The sequence below is a fragment of the Cololabis saira genome, chromosome 18 (genome assembly GCF_033807715.1).
Source record: "Cololabis saira isolate AMF1-May2022 chromosome 18, fColSai1.1, whole genome shotgun sequence".
Lineage (NCBI taxonomy): Eukaryota > Metazoa > Chordata > Actinopteri > Beloniformes > Belonidae > Cololabis > Cololabis saira.
Genome location: NC_084604.1, coordinates 31,945,023 through 31,969,349, shown reverse-complemented (window position 1 = coordinate 31,969,349; position 24,327 = coordinate 31,945,023). Strand labels below are relative to the sequence as shown.

General features: G+C 37.9%; 2 protein-coding genes across 3 annotated transcripts in view; one reads left to right on the top strand and one right to left on the bottom strand.

The window, feature by feature from the left end:
* Window positions 1-755: 755 nt before the first annotated feature.
* yy1b (YY1 transcription factor b) lies at window positions 756-16,045 on the top strand. 2 transcript variants are annotated; one of them, XM_061707356.1, is made up of 5 exons: window positions 756-1,524; window positions 6,664-6,814; window positions 13,117-13,177; window positions 13,598-13,756; window positions 14,913-16,045. In XM_061707356.1, the coding sequence occupies exons 1-5, from the start codon at window positions 951-953 to the stop codon at window positions 15,093-15,095; spliced, it is 1,128 nt and encodes a 375-aa protein (XP_061563340.1). In that variant the 5' UTR covers window positions 756-950; the 3' UTR covers window positions 15,096-16,045. The 2 variants fall into 2 exon arrangements, with proteins under 2 accessions (XP_061563340.1, XP_061563339.1); XM_061707355.1 differs by having other exon boundaries at window positions 6,652-6,814.
* lrfn5b (leucine rich repeat and fibronectin type III domain containing 5b) overlaps window positions 11,328-24,327 on the bottom strand; it is a 91,972-nt gene continuing 78,972 nt past the window's right edge. The window contains 1 exon segment of the mRNA XM_061707354.1: window positions 11,328-12,230. Within this exon segment, the coding sequence (XP_061563338.1) occupies window positions 12,137-12,230 (94 nt within the window). The 3' untranslated portion in view covers window positions 11,328-12,136.

Here is a 24,327-nt window from a genome sequence, read left to right as displayed (position 1 = left end):
GGGGTGTAGGGGAGGGAGGAGCGCTTTTTTTCTTTTTTCTAGTTTTTCAATTTTATTTTATTCCTTTTGGGGTAATATTGTCTATTGCAGTTTTTTGTTGTTTTTTTACCTTTATAATATATTATTGTAATATTTTACTATTTTATATATGTATATATATTTGTGTTTTGAGGGGTTATAAAAAAGAAAAAAGATATTTGTATTGTATACTGTGAGCAATGCTCTACAGGATTTCTTATTGCAGTATCATGACTTCTGTATATATGTATACTATATACTAATATATATATATATATATATATATATATATATATATATATATATACACACATGCATACATACATATATACACATATGTCTGTGTGTGTATATATATGTATATATATATATATATATATATATATATATATATATACACACACACACACATACATATATATATACATATACACACACACACACATTTTTATATATATACACAGACATATATACACACAAATATATATACATATATATATATATATATATATATATATATATATATATATATATATATATATATATATATATATATATATATATATATATATATATATATATGTGTATATGTATGTATGTATATATATAGCTGTGTGTGTGTTTACATTCCGTTTGTAAACATATATGATGTTTGGGTTCCCGGGACCCCTCGGGCCCTCGGAGTCACCCCAGCTCTGTTCTCTGTTCTCGCTGAGCTCCCACAAGTCTCGCGATGCTTGTGTATGACAGAGCATAGCGGCCAGGATCCGTGTCGCGGGTCGGATCTATCGGGGAGAGTGTTGATCCGGGACCGACAAACACCACCACCAGCACCACCTTAGGGGGCGTGTGAGCCTGTTTTTACGGGGCTGTAAACCGGGGCACCACAACACGGGCGTTTGAATGAGACAGGCAAGCTGGCGGACTTCAACATGGCATCCGGAGACACGCTGTACATCTCCACGGACGGCTCGGAGATGCCGGCCGAGATCGTGGAGCTGCACGAGATAGAGGTGGAGACCATCCCCGTGGAGAGCATCGAGACCATCGAGACCACCGTGGTCGGCGGGGACGACACTGACGAGGAGGAGGACCAGGAGGAGGACGAGGAGGACGAGCCCATGATCGCGCTGCAGCCGCTGGTGCAGGAGCTGCAGCAGCACCAGGAGGTGATCCTGGTCCAGACCCGGGAGGAGGTGGTCGGCGGGGACGACGACCACGACCTGCACCACCACCACCACCATGGGGGGTTCGAGGACCAGATCCTCATCCCGGTGCCGGCCCCGGGGGCCGAGGACGAGTACATCGAGCAGACGCTGGTGACTGTGGCCGGGAAGAGCTCCGCGTCCCGGGGAAACAAGCGGGCCGGGGCCGGGGGTGGGGGGAAGAGGTCCGGGAAGAAGAGCTACCTGAGCGGGGCCGAGCCCGGCGGGAGGAAATGGGAGCAGAAGCAGGTGCAGATCAAGACTCTGGAGGGGGAGTTCTCCGTCACTATGTGGGCATCGGGTGAGTACCGTGAGCAGGAACCGAGCTTTTTGCCGCGTTCCATTTGTCCTCGGAAGTCGGAATTTCCCAGTTCCCAGTCGGAATTTTCAACTGGAACGCCGCTCGAAGTGGGATTTCCTACTGGGAAAGTGGGAGAAGCTTCACCACCCCCGAGTTCACATTCCAAGAGCTGTGCTTTTTTCTGTTTCCTCTTCATCCACCGTGTTTGAAAGTTGCAGTAAGACCGCATATTTTTCCAGATGTTGCAAAGCAAGTGCTAGAAAAGCTTTCGTGTACGTTGCCATTTGTTTTCCGACTTTGTAACTGGAACGCTGATACAGTAATTCGGCTGTGACGCCATTCCCAGTTCCGAGTTCCGATTTACGAGGTAAAAGGAACGCAGCTATAGCAGCTAATAGGCCCCGCCGGCAGGGCGTTGTCCTGCTGCAGCAGGCGGGTTCCTGCACGGGCCCGGCAAGGGGAAAGTCGTGCGAAAAGCCCGTTTATGGAGCGGGTTTTGTGATGGGAAAGTGTTTTTGTTTTGAAAGGAGGCCATGTTTTGGGTGTCGTGGGCGCCGCCATGTTCCCCGGGACCAGTAAGCATGGCGGCGGCCCGGAAAGATGGCGGCGGCCGGCGGGGCAGCAGCTGCTGCTGGAGCCGCCGCTGCCGCCGCAGGCCCCGGCCCTGGTGCACCAAGAACCCCCCGGGGAACTATAGGGGTTTAGGGAAACCTTGATTTAGTATGGTGGGGCTGGAATTTGGACTCGGGGGGTGTTTATTCACCGTTGTTGTGATGTTGTAGTCTAGTGGCTACAGACCTGGGCTTCAGTCTGGAGGATCGCGGGTTCGAGCCCCGGTGTCGTGCCAAAAAGTGATGCATGCCAGAATCTGGTTTCTGTCCGCGGGAGCGCGCTCAGCAGCCCGTTGAGCGACAGCTAAAACGTCAGGATGTCAGATTATGAAGGCATGGTAATAGGGCTGGGCGATATGGACCAAAAGTCATATCTCGATATTTTCTAGCTGAATGGCGATACTCGATATATATCGATAATTTTTCTGTGCCATAATTGGGGGTTCCCCCCAAAGCATTATAGCATAGCATCTCTGTTAGCTTAATTTTTTTCTGAGGCAAACCCTTAAAAAAACAGTCAGTTTTAATACAAAGCCTCGTGCCAAATGTCACACAGGTTCCTTTATTAACAGAAGTCTGCACAATATCAAAATGTATAAAACAAATGAAATAAAAATAAACTGCCTGCATATATAGAATAAAAATGCTTCTTGAATAAAATAAAACAAATATCCCTTTCCTGCATAACAATTAAATTAAAATACACTGTGCAATTAATACAATGTAGACAGTAACAGGCAGACTTTTCCACTGAGGTTGACAGTTGTGCAAAAAACAAAACATTTGTGCAAATCTCAAATAAAACATTCAAGTCAATTTGTCACAAAATAAGCTATATCAAAATCATAATTTTTTTATTTTATTTTTTTTAATAATCAATATAAACAATATTGTCTCGTACCATATCCCGTTTGAAAATATATCGATATATATTAAAATCTCAATATATTGCCCAGCCCTACAAGGCAAATTTATTTATTTAGCACAATTCAACACAAGGTAATTGCTTGACATTAAAAGTGGCAAGACATAATTAGACAGTAAATAACAAATAAGATTGAAACATTTAAGAAAAAGATGATAAGAAAAGAAGTAAAATAATAAAAAGCACAAGCTGTTAAAAATAAAGGCAGTAGAGTACAGCAGGTAAGTATTTAATTTAAGAGTACGCTTGAGTAAACAGTAATGTTTTTAACCCTGATTTAAAGGAGCTGACAGTTGGAGCAGACCTCAGGTCTACAGGAAGTTTGTTCCACCGGTGAGGAGCAGAATAACTGAACGCTGCCTCACCTTGCTTGGTTCTGGTTCTTGGGACACACAACAAACCAGATCCAGATGAACCTCAGGGGTCTGGGAGCTTCATAGGAACTAACCGATCAACCATGTATTTTGGTCCAAGACCATTCAGGTCTTTGTAGACCAGCAGTAAGATTTTAAACTCTATCCTTTGACTCACTGGAAGCCAGTGTAGTGATTTCATGACCGGTGTAATGTGGTCCAGTATGAAGCTCAAGAATGAGATCAAGTCATATTTAGGCAGAAACAACATTTTCATTAACTGTATTTGGCCTTCAATCAATTTTTGGCAGGTGAAAATGCCTATTTTCGGTTGTAAATGGTCCTTTAAAAGAGTTAAAAGCAATCCTGTGAGCTTTAGTGTTTACAGGACTGTCTCAGGAAATTAGAATATTGTGATTTTCTGTAATGCAATTACAAAAACAAAAATGTCATACATTCTGGATTCATTACAAATCAACTGAATTATTGCAAACCTTTTATTATTTTAATATTGCTGATCATGGCTTACAGCTTAAGAAAACTCAAATATCCTATCTCAAAAAATTAGAATATTCTGGGAATCTTAATCTTAAACTGTAAACCATAATCCGCCCTATTAAAATAATAAAAGGCTGGCAATATTTCAGTTGATTTGTAATGCATCCAGCATGTATGACTTTTTTTTTTTTATTGCATTACAGAAAATAAAGAACTTTATCACAATATTCTAATTTTCTGAGACAGTCCTGTATATTATAAAGCTCAAGTATGAGATCAAATCATATTTAGGTACAACAACCTTTCATTAACTGTATTTGGCCTTCAATCAATTTTTGGCAGGTAAAAAGGCTCATTTTGAGGGGAGAAATCAGATTCTGGAAGGCAATCACTTTTTGGCACGACACCGGAATGGCAACCAAGACGAGCCACCTCGGGCCCCTGAGCGAGGCCCTTAACCCTAAATGCTCCACACATTTCTCTCAGCGCATTGGATAATCTGCTAAAGTGTTTTATCGAGCCCCCCCCCCACCCTGTCCTACGTGTTTTAGGTACTACCCTGCCATAGCGCACCGTGATAAGCCTACGCCGTAGGGTCTGCGTTGGTGTAACGCGGAACCATAAATCAGCCTATACAAGTACCCCAGAATCAGATTCAGGAAGAAGTTTATTGCCAAGTAGTTTAACACACAAGGAATTTGTTGTGGTGATTTGGTGCAATACAAAAGAACGAGTAATATTAAAAGAAAAAATGTACAACATGTTAGGGCTGGGCGATATGGACCAAAAGTCATATCTTGATATTTTCTAGCTAAATGGCGATACTCGATATATATCGATATTTTTTCTGTGCCATAATTGGGGTTTCCCCCAAAGCATTATAGCATAGCATCTCTGTTAGCTTCATTTTTTTCTGAGGCAAACCCTTAAAAAAACAGTCAGTTTTAACACAAAGCCTCGTGCCAAATGTCACACAGGTACATTTATTAACAGAGGTCTGCACAATATCAAAATGTATAAAACAAATTAAATAAAAAATAAACTGCCTGCATATATAGAATAAAAATGCTTCTTGAATAAAATAAAACAAATATCCCTTTCCTGCATAACAATTAAATAAAAATACACTGTGCAATTAATACAATGTAGACAGTAACAGGCAGACTTTTCCACTGAGGTTGACAGTTGTGCAAAAAACAAAACATTTGTGCAAATCTCAAATAAAACATTCAAGTCAATTTGTCACAAAATGAGCTATATCAAAATCATTAAAACAAAAAGTTAAAAATAAAAATAATTATTTTTTTTTTAAAATCGATATAAACGATATTGTCTCGTACCATATCGCGTCTGAAAATATATCGATATATATTAAAAATATATTAAAATCTCGATATATCGCCCAGCCCTACAACATGTTGGTTTTACAGTGCCGGAGTCTGTACAAAGGTGACGTAGGATGTGCGTTAATGTGACGCATAAGGTCAGAAGTGGGGTCTTTGCCTTAATGTAACGTACAGTAGAGTGGGGTGGGGGGACAGTCTGCGTAGAGGGGGGTCCGGGGCCTTGTTGACGAGGCCAGCTGCAGTTGGGCAGAAACGGTTTTTATGGCACTTTTATTTGACCTGTGTCATCAGCAGAGTTGTGCAGACCTTGGTGACAAGCTGATGAGGACCATTAATTAAAGTCAGGTGTGTTGGTGCAGGGAAACATGTACAACATGCAGGACATGGGGGGCTTGAGGACCACTGCTGTAAATGACAGTAGTAGTTAAACGCCTTAAACCGGCAGGTTTGCAGCGAGACCGCAGAGTCACGCACCCTTCATCATTGTTATTCTAAATAATTCAAGTAAGTCAGCTCGTATTTGATCAATTTTACCCCACACCTTCGTAAAACAGCTCTTAAAACTGGTTGTATGACAGAAGTAGACGTGTTCATGTGTTTGTTGTGGGTCTATTTTTAGTGCTCTCTGCTGGTGGATTGAGAGTAATGTTAACATGAAGGCTTATTGTGACTTCAGTTTTTAATATTGATAGTAAATACTTTTATTATTTTATAAATGGTAATTGAGCTGATGTTTCTACAATTTTTTTCTAATTACCCCTCTTTTTTGTGTATTCCACATTAAAGTAAGGACTTTGCTGATATACTCTTTTTTTTAATTATTCTTTTACTAGAAGTATATTTAAATCTACTTTAAAATCAAAAATGTTTTTAAATATTCTGATGCATTAATATTACCCTTGCATCAGTGTCAAATTGGGATTTTGCTGCAGTATTATGATCAAATTCAGCTAATTTTATATTTACTTTTAACGTGGAAATATTATTCATTGTGCATTAACTCTTTAATTTGTCAGTTAAATAATTGATGAGTTATTTAGCACATCAGAATAAGATGAGAAATTTCAAAACAAAGGCTCTAAACTGTCACCATAAATCGCAATTTCTGCCATATGTCTAATTAGGTACTGCAGTAAGTGAGCATTGTTTCAGATAATCTATATTTATACTTTTGTGTATTGCGGTTGTGGTAAATTATACAGAAAAAAAATGCTGAAATTTGAAGAAGTAAATATATGGGTATGGTAAATGATTGCTGAATATTTACTTTGGATTTAGATCCGTGTAGTAACTCTTAATATAACCTGATGCAGCAGATGTTTTCAGCCTCCTGAGGCTTGTAGCCAGGGCACAACCAGTATGTTATCCGTTCAGTCTCTGTAATTTGTTTCTAGATGACAATAAAGACATTGACCATGAGTCGGTGGTGGAAGAGCAAATCGTCGGGGAGAACTCCCCTCCAGATTACTCGGAGTACATGACGGGGAAGAAGCTGCCCCCTGGTGGCATCCCGGGGATCGACCTCTCAGACCCCAAACAGCTGGCTGAGTTTGCAAGGTGAGTGTTGTGTGGGAGTCTGTGGCCAGTTGTTCCCAACAGGAAAGAAACGTGTTTGCAATGGCAACGTGGTTCTGGTGAATATGCAGAGCGCTGCTGCTGCTGCTGCTCATGAGAGATTCTGCTGCTATGATCTTAAAAAGGTCAAAACCTTTTGGGTTTTCAGGGCTTGTTTGTGGTGAATTTGGGTTAAACTGTCAGTGAAATACGCCATGGGTGCTCTGTAATTAATAAAACAAAAGATGTTATGTTATTAGTTTTTTTTAATATTGTGTATTTGTGATAATATATATACCTTGTAGGGATGGGCGGTATGGACTAATAAATGTATCACGATAATTTCTGGCATTTATCCCGATAACGATAAAAATGACGATAAAAAAAAAATACCAATTCAACTCCACCTTTGTAACTATAAATCTATCTCGCTCTCAGATCCGCCATGTTTGTTACACAAAAACGTCATCAATGGGAATTTATCCTTTTTTCTTTCTTTCTTTCTTTCTTTCTTTCTTTCTTTCTTTCTTTCTTTCTTTCTTTCTTTCTTTCTTTCTTTCTTTCTTTCTTTCTTTCTTTCTTTCTTTCTTTCTTTCTTTTTCTTTCTTTCTCCCATCCTTCCTCCTTTCTGTGTTTTCTCCCTTCCTTCTCCCCTTTCTTTCCTTCCTTCCTTCTTTCTTCCCTTCCTCTTTTGTCCCTTCCTTCCTTCTTTCCTTGTTTTCTTCCTTCCTTCCTTCCTTCCTTCCTTCCTTCCTTCCTTCCTTCCTTCCTTCCTTCCTTCCTTCCTTCCTTCCTTCCTTCTTTTTCCCCTTCCTTCCTTCTTCCCTTCCTCTTTTGTCCCTTCCTTCCTTCCTTCCTTCCTTCCTTCCTTCCTTCCTCCCTTCCTTCCTTCCTTCCTTCCTTCTTTTTCCCCTTCCCTCTTTTGTCCCTTCCTTCCTTCCTTCCTTCCTTCCTTCCTTCCTTCCTTCCTTCCTTCCTTCCTTCCTTCCTTCCTTCCTTCCTTCCTTCCTTCCTTCCTTCCTTCCTTCCTTCCTTCCTTCCTTCTTCCCTTCCTCTTTTGTCCCTTCCTTCCTTCCTTCCTTCCAAAAATCAGTTTTACACAAAAACGTCATCAACGGGAATTTATCATTTTTACCGCGAGATGACAAATTCTTACCGTGAGGAATTTTTTTGACGGTTTATCGTGAACGGTAAAATATCGCCCATTCCTAATACCTTGCATATAGATAACATAATACAATTTTAAAAAAAATGCATATAAAAGAAGTCCATAGCATTGTTTTTAGTTAGCACAATGGTTTGATCACTAACATAGGAATACATTATATTTCTAACAGTGTTCATTTGGTAAATCTGAAATTTAGCTGCATTTTGTGTCAATTATTTGGGATCTTCAGAGCTTCTTACACTTTGAAACTTTAAAAGATATTCCCATGACATAGCCACTTCTACTCTGTGGCGTTTTTTGCATCTTTTAGACTAATTGGTGAGACATCTAAAATACACATTTGAGTGTTTATTTTACATAATTTATTCTTTTAATCAATTTGTTACTCATTCAGTTATAGAAACGTGACTGATTCAATATCTGTATCTGCTTCAAAAAAATACAAGCTTCAAAGTCAAACTTTTAAGTTATTTTTGCTCTTGCAATCGTCCTACTTTAGTTGTCCCACACATACGCACCATTAATACCAGCAATATTTCTGTAGAATTTATTTCTTCACTATGAAATTAATGTATGTATTAAAAAGAATCTCATTAACTTTCAAAAACAATAGTTTTACATCTTCAATTTTATAATAAGTCATACACCAGATTGTGTTATGTATAGCTGAGGGTATTAGGAATTAAATTCCCATAAAATGTGTATTTTATTAAATTTTGTCGGATTTATACAAAAACAAAGTGTGCCTGTGTATACAGATTTCTAACCCCATTAGCTAAACAATAGAACTTGATGGAATGGTTTAATTTACTTATAAACTTGTTTCTTTGTGGGGTGGGCTATTGGGGCTGGAATATAATTGCAGTTAATGACACATATGTTGGTGTGGTACATCGGTCGTCTATGACCTAAAAAAATATGCAACGCTTGCTAGGGATGGGCGGTATGGACTAAAAATGTATCACGATAATTTCTGGCATTTATCCTGATAACGATAAAAATGACGATAAAAAAATACCAATTCTTTCTTTCTGTCTTTCTGTCTTTCTTTCTTTCTTTCTTTCTTTCTTTCTTTCTTTCTTTCTTTCTTTCTTTCTTTCTTTCTTTCTTTCTTTCTTTCTTTCTTTCTGGCTCATTTCTTTCTTGCTCATTTCTTTCTTTCTTTCTGGCTCATATCTTTCTTGCTTTCTTTCTGGCTCATATCTTTCTTTCTTTCTTTCTGGCTCATATCTTTCTTTCTTTCTTTCTTTCTGGCTCATTTCTTTCTTTCTTTCTTTCTTTCTTTCTGGCTTCCTTCCTTCCTTCCTTCCTTCCTTCCTTCCTTCCTTCCTTCCTTCCTTCCTTCCTTCCTCCCTCACACGTACGTTGTGCGTCGATTTAATGCAGAACCATAAATCAGCTTTACACAAAAACATCATCAACGGGAATTTATCGTTTTTACCTCGAGATGACAAATTCTTACCGTGGGGAATTTTTTTGACGGTTTATCGTGAACGGTAAAATATCGCCCATCCCTACCGCTTGCGTGACGTGCAATGTACGGTCGACTGCTGTTGGCGCTAGTTCACAGGCAGTGAGCGGTCTGCAGCCTGCTGCGTTGGTGCAGCGGCGGTCAGGTTGTTTAATCTGATGCAAAGATTCGTCACATTTTACTGCATATCCAACGTCTATACAGTTAAACCTTGCAGAAGGCTTTTAAATATGGATTCGGTATTTCATGTTGTCCGTTTTCCACATGGGTAAAACCAGAGAGACAATGATCCAGACAGAGTTGATTTGATGTCCTAACAACTTTCTCTGGTACACCAATGTTTTCTCAGCCACAACAGCAACAAAACCAGTTAAACCAGTTCAACCCAGACATGGAAACCAGTTGTGAGACTCTCACTGAAAGCATATACATTTAGTCAGAGTGAGATCACTGCTGGTGTTTCTCTTCATACATTTGTTGTAGTGTTTGAATAATTTAATTTACACTGTTCTCTTTGTGGCATCTTTCAGAATCATCAAAAAATGTTTAGGATTTCTAATCAATCTCTTGTTGACCAAACTATACTCATCAGTACATTTCTTCCAAGAAACATTTATTTTCACTGGCAGTCAAAGCAGTAACTCATCAACTCTCTTCTTCTTTTTTTTATTTGTTTTTACAAATGTTGTGGCTCTAGTGGCCTTTATTGAAAGTGTAGACAGAAAGGGGGTAGAGGGACAGAGAATGGGGACGACGTGCAGCAAAGAGCCACAGGCCCGGACTCAAACCTGCGACCGCTGCAGGAGAACTGTAGCCTCAGTACATGGTCCGCTTGCTTTAACCCAGGGGTGTCAAACTCATTTTGCTTGGAGGGCCGGATTTGAACTATTTTTTTCTCGCAGGCCGCACGCTCAAAATAACAAAAACGGTGCGAAAATTTTTTTTTCTAATTCTTTTTTTTTTTTTTTACTATTGTTATCTAATCCAATATCAGTTTAGTTAATTTTAAAGGAAATATGCACTTTTTTTACACTCTAATTATGTAAAATATATATCTTCAGGATCTTTTCTTGAAATTTCTCATTTTTTTTCAAATGATATAACATACTTTTAATATCATTTTACAAAGATAAACAGAAACGAGTATGTTTTTTCTATATTTCGCTTTTTTATAGGAAATTTAATTAAAAGCAAAATCTTTCTTATTACATCCGAGAGTGTTTCTTTGTGATTTAGAGATTTTTCCAGTACAATTAAGTGTATTTATTTTTTTAAATTGGCACAGATATTTACACCAGTGTGCCGAAAAAGTCAGCACTTCTCTTTTAACTGTTTTACTTTGTCACTATCCTCGTATTCAAAACTGAAATTCTCCGAATAAATATCTTCCATCATCTTTTTTAGCCGTGATATTTTTCCTGCGAAAATATAGAATAGTAGTCAGTTAATAAAAATAAACGACCGTCTACAAAGAAATAAAATCGGCAAATGCATTCTAGAAAAAACTAAAGAAATGTTGAAAACTGCTCTATTTGTGGAATAACGATGGATTTGTAGAAGAAATATATTATCGGATATGCTGCGATTCATGGCAATTATTTATGCCTTCCTTTTTAGTAAATTAACATTTCGTTTTTTTGCGTTGGAAACTTCTCGCGGGCCGCATGAAAATCTCTCGGGCTACATGCGGCCCACGGGCCGCACATTTGACACCCCTGCTTTAACCACTGTACCACCCAGCAGGCCCTGTCTGTTCATTTTAAAATAACGTTTTGAAGTAAATATGTTCACCACCAATATTCTCCCCTTGGCTAAAGAAAACAATTGATAATCATGCTGTTCTCACAATGTAATACATTTTCTAGTTTGAACTTCGTTTTTTTTTATTTCCTCAATACATGTCAATGACAAAAAAAAATATAACTTCCCCTTTCAACAGTTTCCTTGTTGTATATTTTATGGTTATTTTCTCTAAACCTGAGTTTACTTTCTGGCCCAAAGTGGAGGCTGCTGGTATCACACGTACAGGCCACATAGTACTGAACCAAGAAACGCTCTCAATGCAGCTGGTTGTGTACACAAACAGATGCAAACACTCGGACAAACTGCAAGTATATTCCAGGCCTTAGTAGACTTCTTTTTTTTTTTTACTTTTTATTTAGTATTTTCAGCTTATACAACAAACAAAAAAAAAAAACAGACAGAAACATGGGGGCTCCTATGTAGATGATGTTATGTCATGACAATGTCCAATCAGCTCAAATGACCTGTTAAACTGATAGCGTCCTCTATTCCTCCAATAAATGCAGACCATTTCACCCATTTCCTGTGGAAGATCGCTCCTTTGGACCTCAAACAGAAAGTCATCTTCTCCATAGCATATATTTCTATAACTCTGTCCATCCATTGATTAAGACCTGGGGTCTCAGGTTTATACCAGTTCTTGGTGATTGTCTTTTTACAGGCCATTAGCAATATTTTGCACAGATACCAGTCTTCCTTCTTAATCACATCATCTGTAAAATCAGAGAAATACAGAACTTTAACATCATTAGGAACCTTATATCCCACAGGCTTTAGTAGACTTAAAGCCACTCTATGCAGCAATACCACTTCTGGCCAGATGGGGGCGTGTAGAGCTGCTCAGTTGACAAAAGAGACAATGCTGTGCCAATGAGTGGGACTGCTACATCTTGTAATCCTCATCTGTCCCGGAGTTGCTCCTCTCTCTGTCTGGAGCTTCAGTCAGTTGTCCTGGGAACTGGGGGAAAACATCTGCTCTGGAAAAATGCAATAGATCAGCCACTGACGTCTGGATTATAGCCCAGAAACTCAAGCAGCAACCATGTAGACCAGGGATATTCAATCGGCGGCCCGCAGGCCACATGCGGCCCGCCAGGAGCTTTTATGTGGCCCCTGGTCATATTTCAAAAAAGGGGGTGTTTGTTGAAAAAAATAAATAAATAAATAAAAAAAAAATGTATAATATTTTTATAACTGGCTACTATGGACTGAAATGGTTGTGCTCAATGCTTAATTAATATAATATTCAAATAAGGAAATCTTGGTGGAAAGTGGTGCTTTGTCATTATGGCGTGTTTTATTAAAAGTAGGTCAATATCCACTTCATTAAGTTTGCACAATGCATGGTTTCAAAATGAACTTGCATTTAAAATAATATATCTTTATCTGAATATTATATTTAACATTCACAATTACTAAATCTGGAGACAATTAATACATAATTAATACGTAAACTAGATATATTCAAATGTATAATACAAATGTATTATATTTACATAAGTCTTCGTCTTTGAGTGCAAAATACATTTTGAAAACCCCCACATTTTCAAATTGTGCGGCCCTCTCCATACAGTCCTTTTGCAGATGTGGCCCCCGGCCGAATCTAGTTGAATACCCCTGATGTAGACCCTGTTTGTTGACTTTTAATTTTATCTGGTATTTTATGTCGTGAACCGATGTATATCAACTATTTAAGAGGCATATGCAAGTTAATTTACTTTATTTGTGTGTGAAACAATGTGTTTGTAATAGCTTAAGTGAATGTAATTTACCCTCAAAAGTAGACTATTAATAAACTGTGGATTCTTATTTTATAGGGGGATTTTATTTGTTGAATTTTCCTTTTTCTTTCCCCCAAACCAGAATGAAGCCAAGGAAGGTCAAAGAGGATGATGCTCCGAGAACAATAGCCTGCCCTCATAAAGTGAGTAATGTTTAGGCTCCATTAAATTCATAGCTCCTCACCCGCTCCTTCTTTTCAGTAAGGGTTACTTAAAGGAAAATATAGCACTTGAGTATATTGATTTTTGTGTATAAGAAGTAGCTGCCTTATCAGAACCAGCTAATGCAACAAAAATAAAAGGCTTTGTTCATTTTGCGGGCAGCCTGCTCTTGGAGTGTGATGCTGTTAGTGCATCACCACTTCAGGGTGGAGGAGAGGGAGCTCCACTTTCCTCCTTTTGTTTTTTTTTCCTCCTCAGTGCCTGTTTCATAAAAAGCTCTACAAAAGAGCTGAGAGCACTTGACACTGACATTTGTATACATGGAGATGCATTGACAGCCTTTCATCAAAGACCCGTACGTTATTTGTCAACGAGATGCTGTGCTTTCCTCTGGTCCGCAGGGCTGCACAAAGATGTTCAGGGATAACTCGGCCATGAGGAAGCATCTTCACACCCACGGACCCCGTGTACACGTCTGCGCAGAGTGCGGGAAGGCCTTCGTCGAGAGCTCCAAGCTCAAGCGTCACCAACTCGTTCACACGGGGGAAAAACCTTTCCAGGTTGGCATCTGGACTAACTTCTTGACCCCAACTTTTATTCACTATTTCTCCAGATTTCATTCTGTTCCGCTATTAGGGGTGTAACAATATATTGTGCCACGCAATTTCACGATACAAAAACGTCATAATACGTGTCGTGGAGGTGACAAAGTGTATCGCAATATTGGATTGTTAATATTAATCTATTGTGTTGACTAGTAACGCGCATCCAACCGCAGCCATGGACCAAAATCTTACTCCGCTCAGAAGAAACTAGTACCGTTTTGAGGTCTGAACCTTTACTTATGTAAGGCTGGTGTAGAGTTAAGCCTTACCTTATTAAATTAAACCTTTTTCTGGTCGTGAGTAGATAAACACGGGGACAACTTCTTCTGAGTTCAAGTGTACTTTAATGTCCCTCAACAGTGTAGGATTTTAGAACATCAACAACAGCACCTAGTGCTGTATCACTCCGCCCAATCTAAAACAGACTAATCACTACAGATAAACTGACTAGTGTAATTATAGTCCCTGATTTACAGAATATGAAGAATATATTTATAAAATAATGAACCCTGAATGACCAAAATAACCTTCTTAAAAAAAATAAATCTCCTCTTACACTTATAAGGTGAGCATGAATCAATCTTTTTTATGATGTAAAATTGTATGTATTTATTTACTTTTATTTAATTTTAGTTGTTAAATTTCTGGAAAAGAAAAAGTCAAATCATAGATGAGAGAAACTTTTCAGTTTGTGGCAAAATATTTGTACTTGTATGAAACTGAAGATCATAATGCAAACCTGACATTTACTTTTAGTTCAGTTTGTGGAAAATGGTTGGCCTGGCTTTCTCTTTAAAACTTAAACAGTTATAAAGCATTACAAACTGTAACAATAGGGCAAACGTACAGTATTGTTTTGTATTTTGTGTCTTTCAAATAAAAGACAGTTTTTCCAGTCATATGTTCCTCATTCAAGGTTGTTAAAAAAATACTGCTATAATATCGTATTGTTATCGTGACCTCAATATCGTGTATCGTACCGTATCGTGAGATTAGTGTATCGTTACACCCCTATCAGCTATTGACATTTGACTTTAAAAAAAAGAAAAATGTAAATGTGTCCGAGTTGAATGGATGCCGTGTTTCACCACCGTCCTCTCTCTCCTCTCAGTGTACCTTCGAAGGCTGCGGTAAAAGGTTTTCTCTGGACTTCAACCTGCGCACGCACGTGCGGATCCACACTGGAGACCGGCCCTACGTCTGCCCGTTCGACGGCTGCAATAAGAAATTCGCTCAGTCAACCAACCTAAAATCTCACATCCTCACACACGCCAAAGCCAAAAACAACCAATGAGAGAACCCATCCATCAGCGTCAATCTTCAAAGACGGGGGAAAGGGGGGAAGGAAAAAAAAAAACAACAACTACAGAAACGGAGCCTTCTAGCAGCAGACGTGAAACCTCTTTTGAAGACGGAATGAAAAGCTTGAGACTTATTGATTTCTATAAAAACAATCTGACAGATTAAAAGACTTAAAACACTGAGATTTAACTGGTTTTCCTGAGCCCCCTTTTTTGTTTTTTGCTGCTGTTGTCTGGGATGAGAAGCTGGCCCGGCGAACGCGGTTCCCGGTCCTCCACTGGCACTCGGCAGCCAGGAGATGGAACCCATGGACTAACATCAGAGACTTATTTGTACCAGTGATCAGAGACGCAGCCGTTTTATTAGTATTTTTATTTTGTTGCTTTGCCCCTCCCGCCCTTCTCTAAGTGTGCATATTGTACACTTTCCTCAGGCTGTGTTTAGTAAATTGTGATTTAATTATTATTATTTCTCCTTCTCCACTTGATGAAATCATACCTATGATATGAAAAGTTGCTCAGCCTTGTTTGACCCGGTTCATGTATATGAGAAGTTCAAAAACAACTGTACGTGTGAATTTCCACACCTCCTTCAGTTGTCTTTTTCTCTAACCACAAAATAACCTTGTATACTTGTATTGTATGGCTGTATTAAAAATTAAGTAGACATAGAGGTGTGATTTAAAGTGTTAACCAATTAAACTTTTAGTCATGAGTTGCTTTACATTTTTTAACTGTCTTTACACAGATGAATGAGTAATATAAACGTACTCGGAGCCTGTCACAGTCGACAAGCGTGCATTGATTTGACTGCGAGACCATCACTTCTTTGTTAGAATGTAATGTACAGATGTCAACCATTAACTTCCTTTGTTGATATTTACACCCATGTATCTCAGCTGCCCACAATAAAAATGGGTAATTCCAACTCGGTCGAACTTCACTTCACTTCAAGTTTCATTTTTCACCAACAGGATCACATTTAAGCATTGCTGAAGTTTCTCAGTGAGGTGTACGTGATGATCGCTCGTTCCTCCGCTGCTGTTGGTTTTGTTAATTTAGAGTCGCTTAAATCAGTGGTTCCCAACCTTTTTTCCTTGGAGCCCCCCCTACATGTGTCTAAGACCAGCCGGGCCCCCCGACCCGTACGTAAGGGCGAAACTTTAGTTTCAGAGGTGGGGGGGGACCAGAGGTGGACAGAGTACTCGACCCCAGTACTTGAGTAAGAGTACAAATACTACTGGTCAAAATTTACTCCGTTACAAGTAAAAGTAGCTCAGTCAGAATATTACTCGAGTAAGAGTAGAAAGGTACCTTTACATTTTAAATTTACTTTAAGTAAGAGTAAGAGTAAATTTCTTATTTTCCACATCAGTAAATTACTATATTTTTTCTAAATTAATTTAAGTTGTAAATGTCTGTGGTTTGTCTGTGCCCTCATTTTTTACTCGGTCGAACTCAAACATTGAGTTAAGATACGGCCAAGGATTTTGTGAAAGTCCCTGCTCCGAGTCCGGCTCATTATCAGACTCAGACGACTCAGCGGATTGTCTTTCTTCTCCTGACGCAGGCGTAGCCGTTGTTGCGCCTCTGTCTTGACAAACGCAGGCTACTTTGGCGGTATCGTTTTGAGGAGGCTTGACGTATTTCCGCTTTACGTACATCCCAGTGGAGAGCGTGCACTGTGATAGGTCTCCTCCTTTGACAAAAACAGCTTGTGTCCAATAGGATTTTAGGGAAGAAGAAAAAAGAGCAGACCTGAAAGTAACGAGTACTTTTCAGCCTTCCTAGAAATTTACTCGAGTAAAAGTAAAAATATTTGTCTTGGAAATGTATTCAAGTAAGAGTAATAAGTACCAAAGAAATCTAATACTCAAGTAAAGTACAAATCCTCTGGATATGTAGCTACTTAAGTACAGTACTCAAGTAAATTTACTCCGTTACTGTCCACCACTGGGGGGGACACAAGTAGGAACGGCAAATTTGTGCGTGTAGCTGTAGCGTGGATGTGCAGTGTGGCTTTGTAAGACTATGTGTGTGTGTGAATGCGAACAATCAAACAATTTGAATATGCATTTACTTTTTTAGACACTTTTTAACTTTTTTTTTGCCTGTTTTGGGAAAATGCTGGATCTGCATTCTTGGCCAGGCTTGATTTTTCATTTTCAAAAGCTTGGGCACAGAAAAAACATAGGATTCCATTGACTCCTCCTTGTTTATAATGGAGCCAAGGAAATTCACAGTACCACTTCCCTTGAAATCTTAAGGTTTTGTTGCTGAGATGCTGTTCTACAATCACTTTTGGGCTAACATGGTTGGGTTCCTGCCTGCACTTCTTCACTTGCGCCTGTCTCCACATATTTCTCCTATGAAATATGAAAATAGATCATGTTCATTCCTTCCTTTCCTTATAAACAAAGGGCCGTCAGTACCTTCGCAAAGTGTGTCTTGATGATTCGCAATTACAGGCTGAGCCTACCGTTAGTTTTTAAACTGTAAAAAGTGGGGGGGACAAAAACATGATTTTGAAAAGTGGGGGGGACATGTCCCCCCTGTCCCCAGTGGAAATTGCGCCCATGCCCGTACGTACTAGCATTTTTCTCACCTTCCTTTTGTGTCACCAATGTATAAAATACGCACAAAAAATAATTGCAAGGACATAAAAATATTTCTGAAAAAATGTCTCTTTTAATATGAGAGCTAAATCTTTTAGCATTTTTCCTTTAACAAACTGTTGGAGTAGTAGTATGATTAAAGGTTGAATAATAATTATACGTTTTTAAGTTTTTATCCTGATAAATAACTTAGTATTAAGTATTAACTAAGTATTTTATAATGACCAAAATATATTTCTAAGTGGGTTTATACAAACTTGGATTACTGTATTCCATTACAGTAGGTGTGTTATTGTGATTTTTTTCTTTATTTAACGTGTGCATGTGCAAATATAATTTTTATAACTGCATATCCTCAAAGCAGACAAAGTTTCACGCCCCCCAGAAATCTCTGGCCGGACCCCAGGTTGGGAGACACTGGCTTAAGTGACAAATCAGGGGTATACTATTGTCTGCTGTCTTGCAGAAAGAAGCTTTAGGTCTGCAAGGGATTTTTATGTCCTGTGTGCACGTTCTCTCCCTGCTTGTGTGGCTTTTTTGCTGGTTAATTTATCACAAGTTGAAGATTAATCCCAAAGGCTTAATGTCTCTGCATGTCCTTGTCATTGTTAGCACCGTGATGGACAGACGCTGTGTCGAATTTGCTACCCTCCCCCTTCCTCTTGCCCTTTTTTCCTTTAATCATTGTCATCCTGTGACATTTCCAGTGCTGCTAAATTCTGTCTCGTCAGACCTTGTGGTGGCACTGTACAACCACATGCTTCTCTAAGCTACCGATTTAGGGATTTGAAAAGTGACGCCTAAAGCAGCGGGGGCCACCTAGTAGAAATATCACAGCTTGTGGCGTGCAATGCTATTTCTTAAAATATTAAGAAATGCACATTTGTTGGGAGAAAAAGACAAAATCAAAACCCTGTAGTCAAAAGAAGTGCAGAAAGTGTATCTTCTCTGCACAGAAAAGTATATGTTTGAGGGAAGTCTTCAGTGCCATCATCACAGAAGCCGGTGTTAAAAGCAACATCTAGACATGTAACTATCCCGTTTATTGAAGCAGGAAATTGTTCTGCATTGAATATTCCACCTAATATCTGCCAATTTTGGAAGAAAATAACATGCAATTCAAGAAAGTAATACTGAGAGGAGATGATTTCAGCTATAAAACGCGACTTGAAACGGCCTCCACACTCTCCTGGCTGAAACATGACGCGGATTCTGAGGCAGCCAGAAGATTTCTCAGATCTTGACTTTGCCTGCAGGACTGTGAGTGAAGAAGAAGCACGAAATACATCTTCAATGTGTGTAATCGTTTTGATTCCAATTTGGATGGATGCATGGAGACATTTTAAAGGAACTTCAAACTGAATAAAGGAAATGTGGCACATTTCAACTCGTGTCAAAAGCCTTTGTATGTCACTACCTCATCAGTCGTTGAATGTGATTTGTTATATATATATATATATATATATGTATATATATATATATATATATATATATATATATATATATATATATATTTATATACACAGGACTGTCTCAGAAAATTAGAATATTGTGATAAAGTCCTTTATTTTCTGTAATGCAAAAAATGTCATACATTCTGGATTCATTACAAATCAAATGAAATATTGCAAGCCTTTTATTATTTTAACATTGCTGATCATGGCTTACAGTTTAAGAAAACTCAAATATCCTATCTCAAAAAATTAGAATATTCTGGGAATCTTAATCTTAAACTGTAAACCATGATCAGCAATATTAAAATAATAAAAGGCTTGCAATATTTCAGTTGATTTGTAATGAATCCAGAATGTATGACATTTTTATTTTTTTAATTGCATTACAGAAAATAAAGAACTTTATCACAGTATTCTAATTTTCTGAGACAGTCCTGTATGTATGTATGTATGTATGTATGTATGTATGTATGTATGTATGTATATATATATATATATATATATATATATATATATATATATATATATATATACATACATATATATATATATACATACATATATATATATATATATACATATATTATATATGTATATATATATATATATATATATATATATATATATATATATATATATATATATATATACATATACATACATATACATATACATATACATATATATATATATATATATACTTAGAGAGTGAGAGAGATTTTGACTTCATTTTAGTGCCAAATGTGAATTGTGGTATCACATGGTGGCTTCACAGCCATCTGACATGACCTCATGTCTGTTAAATGCTATAAAAGTCTCTTTTCTGGAAGCGAAGACACAAACTAAATGTATCTGTCCACAAAGACAGCATTTGTCAGTTTTTAAGTCATGCTCAGCTCAGGACAATGTTCCAAAAGCTGTATTATCTATCATTTCAGTAGCATTTCCTTCCTATACCCTCTTGCGTCTCCACTGGGGCTTTTTCTTTTCTCAGTTTACTCATAAGTCTATCCTTTTTTCTGCCCAGCCAGCAGGATTAACACAAACGTGTATGTCAGCATCCTGTGAGGATCCTGCTCTTTGGCCTGCACCCCCTGCTGCAGACTCTCCCGGCCCGTTCCTGTTGCCCCCTGCAGGAAACAAACGGCAGTGGCCCGGCGGCGTTGTTGTCCATGGTGCTGATCTCAAGGCAGTTGTGTAAAACTCACCAAACTTCTCTTTTTCTCTTCAAATACTACTGGTTGAAGTGATTATTGATAATGTAAAGCTTGAAAGAGTCTATGATGTTTCTTTTTTAGGAGTAATAATAGACCACAATCTTAACTGGAAGCCCCACATGAAATATATTAGATCAAAGTTGGCTAAAAGTATCGGCATTCTAGGAAAAACTAGACACATATTAAACCTAAAAACATTATACATACTTTATAATTCATTAATTTTACCGTATCTGACGTACTTTGTGGAGATTTGGGGAAATACTTTTAAAACCAATCTTCAACCCGTTTATCTAATGCAAAAAAAAAGCAATAAGAATCGTAAATAATGTAGGATTTTATCATCACACAAATGTTTTGTTATGGAAATTAAACGCACTAAAATTGACTGACTTAGTTGAATTTAAAACGGCACAGATAATATACAAAGCAAAGAATAATTCACTCCCCTGCAACATTCAAAAACTGTTTAAGGATAGAGATGGGCAATATGAGTTATAATCTCAAACAACACTTAAAAGTATGTGTATTTCAGTTACAGGGGTTAAGTTGTGGAATAGCTTGCCAGATAATCTTAAACAAAGTAAAAACATCATACAGTTTAAAAATAGTTTAAAACAGACCATGATTGGTAAATACCAACAAGATTAAAGGATAAGATGCAAGGGAAGAATTATGGAATTATGCAGGTAATATTTACTGATCTTTTTGTCCTTGTTTTAATCGGGACTATTTATTATGTATTTTTCCTTTTTTCTCTTCTTACTGGTTCTTTGTTGTTACATATATTTTTTTGTGTTTTGTGTTTGCTTCTTTTTTGGGGGGAAATGCTAGAAAGCATTTGTTGTAGAAAGTGTAAATAATAATAATGTGAAGGTTAAAGGGTAGGCATTTATAAGCTCAGAGCTTCAGCCTATTCCTTTTCGATCCAAATGATTACACGACATGTTATGAATGAGTTTACCATATTGAGCACATGATCGAAATAAAAAAAATTAAAAAAAATGTGTGTGTGTGTGTGTAGAGTAGGGATGGGCGGTATAGACAAAATAATTCATCATGATAATTTCTGGCATTTATCCCGATAACGATAAAAAAATACCAATACAAAAACGTCATCAACGGGAATTTATCTTTCTTTCTTTCTTTCTTTCTTTCTTTCTTTCTTTCTTTCTTTCTTTCTTTCTTTCTTTCTTTCTTTCTTTCTTTCTTTCTTTCTTTCTTTCTTTCTTTCTTTCTTTCTTTCTTTCTTTCTTTCTTTCTTTCTTTCTTTCTTTCTTTCTTTCTTTCTAAGCTCATTTCTTTCTTTCTTTCTTTCTTCTTCTTTCTTTCTTTCTTTCTTTCTTTCTTTCTTTCTTTCTTTCTTTCTTTCTTTCTTTCTTTCTTTCTTTCTTTCTTTCTTCTTCTTTCTGGCTCATTTCTTTCTTTCTTTCTTTCTTTCTTTCTTTCTTTCTTTCTTTCTTTCTTTCTTTCTTTCTTTCTAAGCTCATTTCTTTCTTTCTTTCTTTCTTTCTTTCTTTCTTTCTTTCTTTCTTTCTTTCTTTCTTTCTGGCTCATTTCTTTCTTTCTTTCTTTCTTTCTTTCTTTCTAGGCTCATTTCTTTCTTTCTTTCTTTCTTTCTTTCTTTCTTTCTTTCTTTCTTTCTTTCTTTCTTTCTTTCTTTCTTTCTTTCTTTCTTTCTTTCTTTTCTTTCTTTCTTTCTTTCTAAGCTCATTTCTTTCTTTCTTTCTAGGCTCATTTCTTTCTTTCTTTCTTTCTTTCTTTCTTTCTTTCTTTCTTTCTTTCTTTCTTTCTTTCTTTCTTTCTTTCTTTCTTTCTTTCTTTCTTTCTTTCTTTCTTTCTTTCTTTCTTTCTTTCTTTCTTTCTTTCTAAGCTCATTTCTTTCTTTCTTTCTAGGCTCATTTCTTTCTTTCTTTCTTTTTAGGCTCATTTCTTTCTTTCTTTCCGGCTCATTTCTTTCTTTCTTTCTTTCTTTCTTTCTTTCTTTCTTTCTTTCTTTCTTTCTTTCTTTCTTTCTTTCTTTCTTTCTTTCTTTCTTTCTTTCTTTCTTTCTGGCTCATTTCTTTCTTCTTTCTTTCTTTCTTTCTTTCTTTCTTTCTTTCTTTCTTTCTTTCTTTCTTTCTTTCTTTCTTTCTTTCTTCTTCTGGCTCATTTCCTTCCTTCCTTCCTTCCTTTACACAAAAACATCATCAACAGGAATGTATCGTTTTTACCGCTATATGACAAATTCTTACCGTGGGGAATTTTTTTGACGGTTTATCGTGAACGGTAAAATATCACCCATTCCTAGTGTAGAGAGAAAAGCTCTTTAGAGCAGTTTCTTTTTGCCTCTCCTCTTGAAAACTGCTGTCCTGACTGTCTACCAACTGAGGAAATCAATCAATTCGGTCTGATTGCATTCTTGATGTCTCATTGCTTTTGTTTTTTGTTGTTTTTTTCCTAAGGCTCAGAGCATCTGCTTTAAATTCAAGACCGAGCTAACTTTTCTTCTACCTGAGATCAACTTTGACAGGAGTGACATGCAAAACTCACCCCGTTGTTTTTGTGTGCGAGTGAAGAGGAGAGTCAGAGTGTGTAAAAAGGTTGACTCATGGATGATTCCACAAAAGGGATGTATGTCTCTGTTTTTGCTTCCCCTTGGAAGGGGAGCATTTATTTACAGCACCACTTGTTTTGACTGACAAAGGCAGCAGAGAATAAATGCGCTGCTTGTTATGCAGCTGAAGTCTGTCAAGCCTCTAACACCTGCTCTCTTTCAGATGCTTATTTCATTTTGGCTTCTCTCTCCCAAGAGTCAAGCCTCTTTTTTTGTCTTTCCTTCTTCCTTTTCTTTCTTTCTTTCTTTCTAATCCTGTGGCGCATGTTTACCTGGATGTTATTCACTTATTCGTTGTTCCCCCCCCTATCCCCCTCTTCCTGTTTTGGCCAAGTCTTGGCTTATTTGCAGCTCAGTGTGATCTCACCCGCTATCTCAATCCCTGAATTCCTTTCATTAGTCTCTTCTGTGTTTGCTCTGATGGCAAGCAAACAAAGGTTTATCACACGGAAGCGTAGCAGGCGGTCTCAGCAGTGAGATAAGACTAAATCTGCGAGTAGAGACTAAATGAGGGAGTCCGCACAGATCTACACACACTCTGTGGTTTAACATTTATTCTGCATTTCTTTATAAAAGCTTAATCGTAACGGCAAATAGATCTAAAATGATTTGCTTCTATTTACAATGAATAAACTTCACTCTGCAATTACAGAGCCCAACAAAATTGTATTTTATCTAGGTTATATCTTCCACTACATCCTTGATTATATAATGAAAGCCTGTCAGTGACTACGATGCTTACTCTTCCGCCGCTTCTTCTCACATCCAATTTGCTGCTAAGACAAGCCAAACAGTCATAACTCCATTCCATCCAATCTGTAGGTCAAATCAGTTCAGACACCTTTAAATCTATTGAAGTGCCTCTTTTTTTTCTCCCTCTTTTTTTCTTTTTTCCAGCGCTGGGCACAGCAAGAGATGCTATTTCCATGCAGAAAATATGTTGCCAAGGTAACAGAGGCGGGAGTGAGAGCATGTGAGAGAGAAAGAGGCTGAGATACCCCCTGAATGCCAGAACTGCTGCTGCAGATGTTAGAACGCACTGCTCCACCCTGCCAACATCCAACCTGCTGGGGATGCACATCCAAGGGTCTGTCCATGAATCCTTTAAATGTCACGACAGCCTTTGTCTTCTTCTTTTTTTTCCCCTCTTTCCCCCTGATGTGTCAACGCTCAGAACAGTGAAGGTTGTAGTTCACCTTTCAGTTCCCTGTTCTTCAGCTCATCTTCTATCACACCTTTGGTTCCCCTTGTCAGTTCTTTCTGAGCCCGTCTCTAACTAAATATAGAAGGCTCTTCTGTCGTTCCTCTGCTTCAGATCCTGTCTTTCTTAATCAGAGTACACC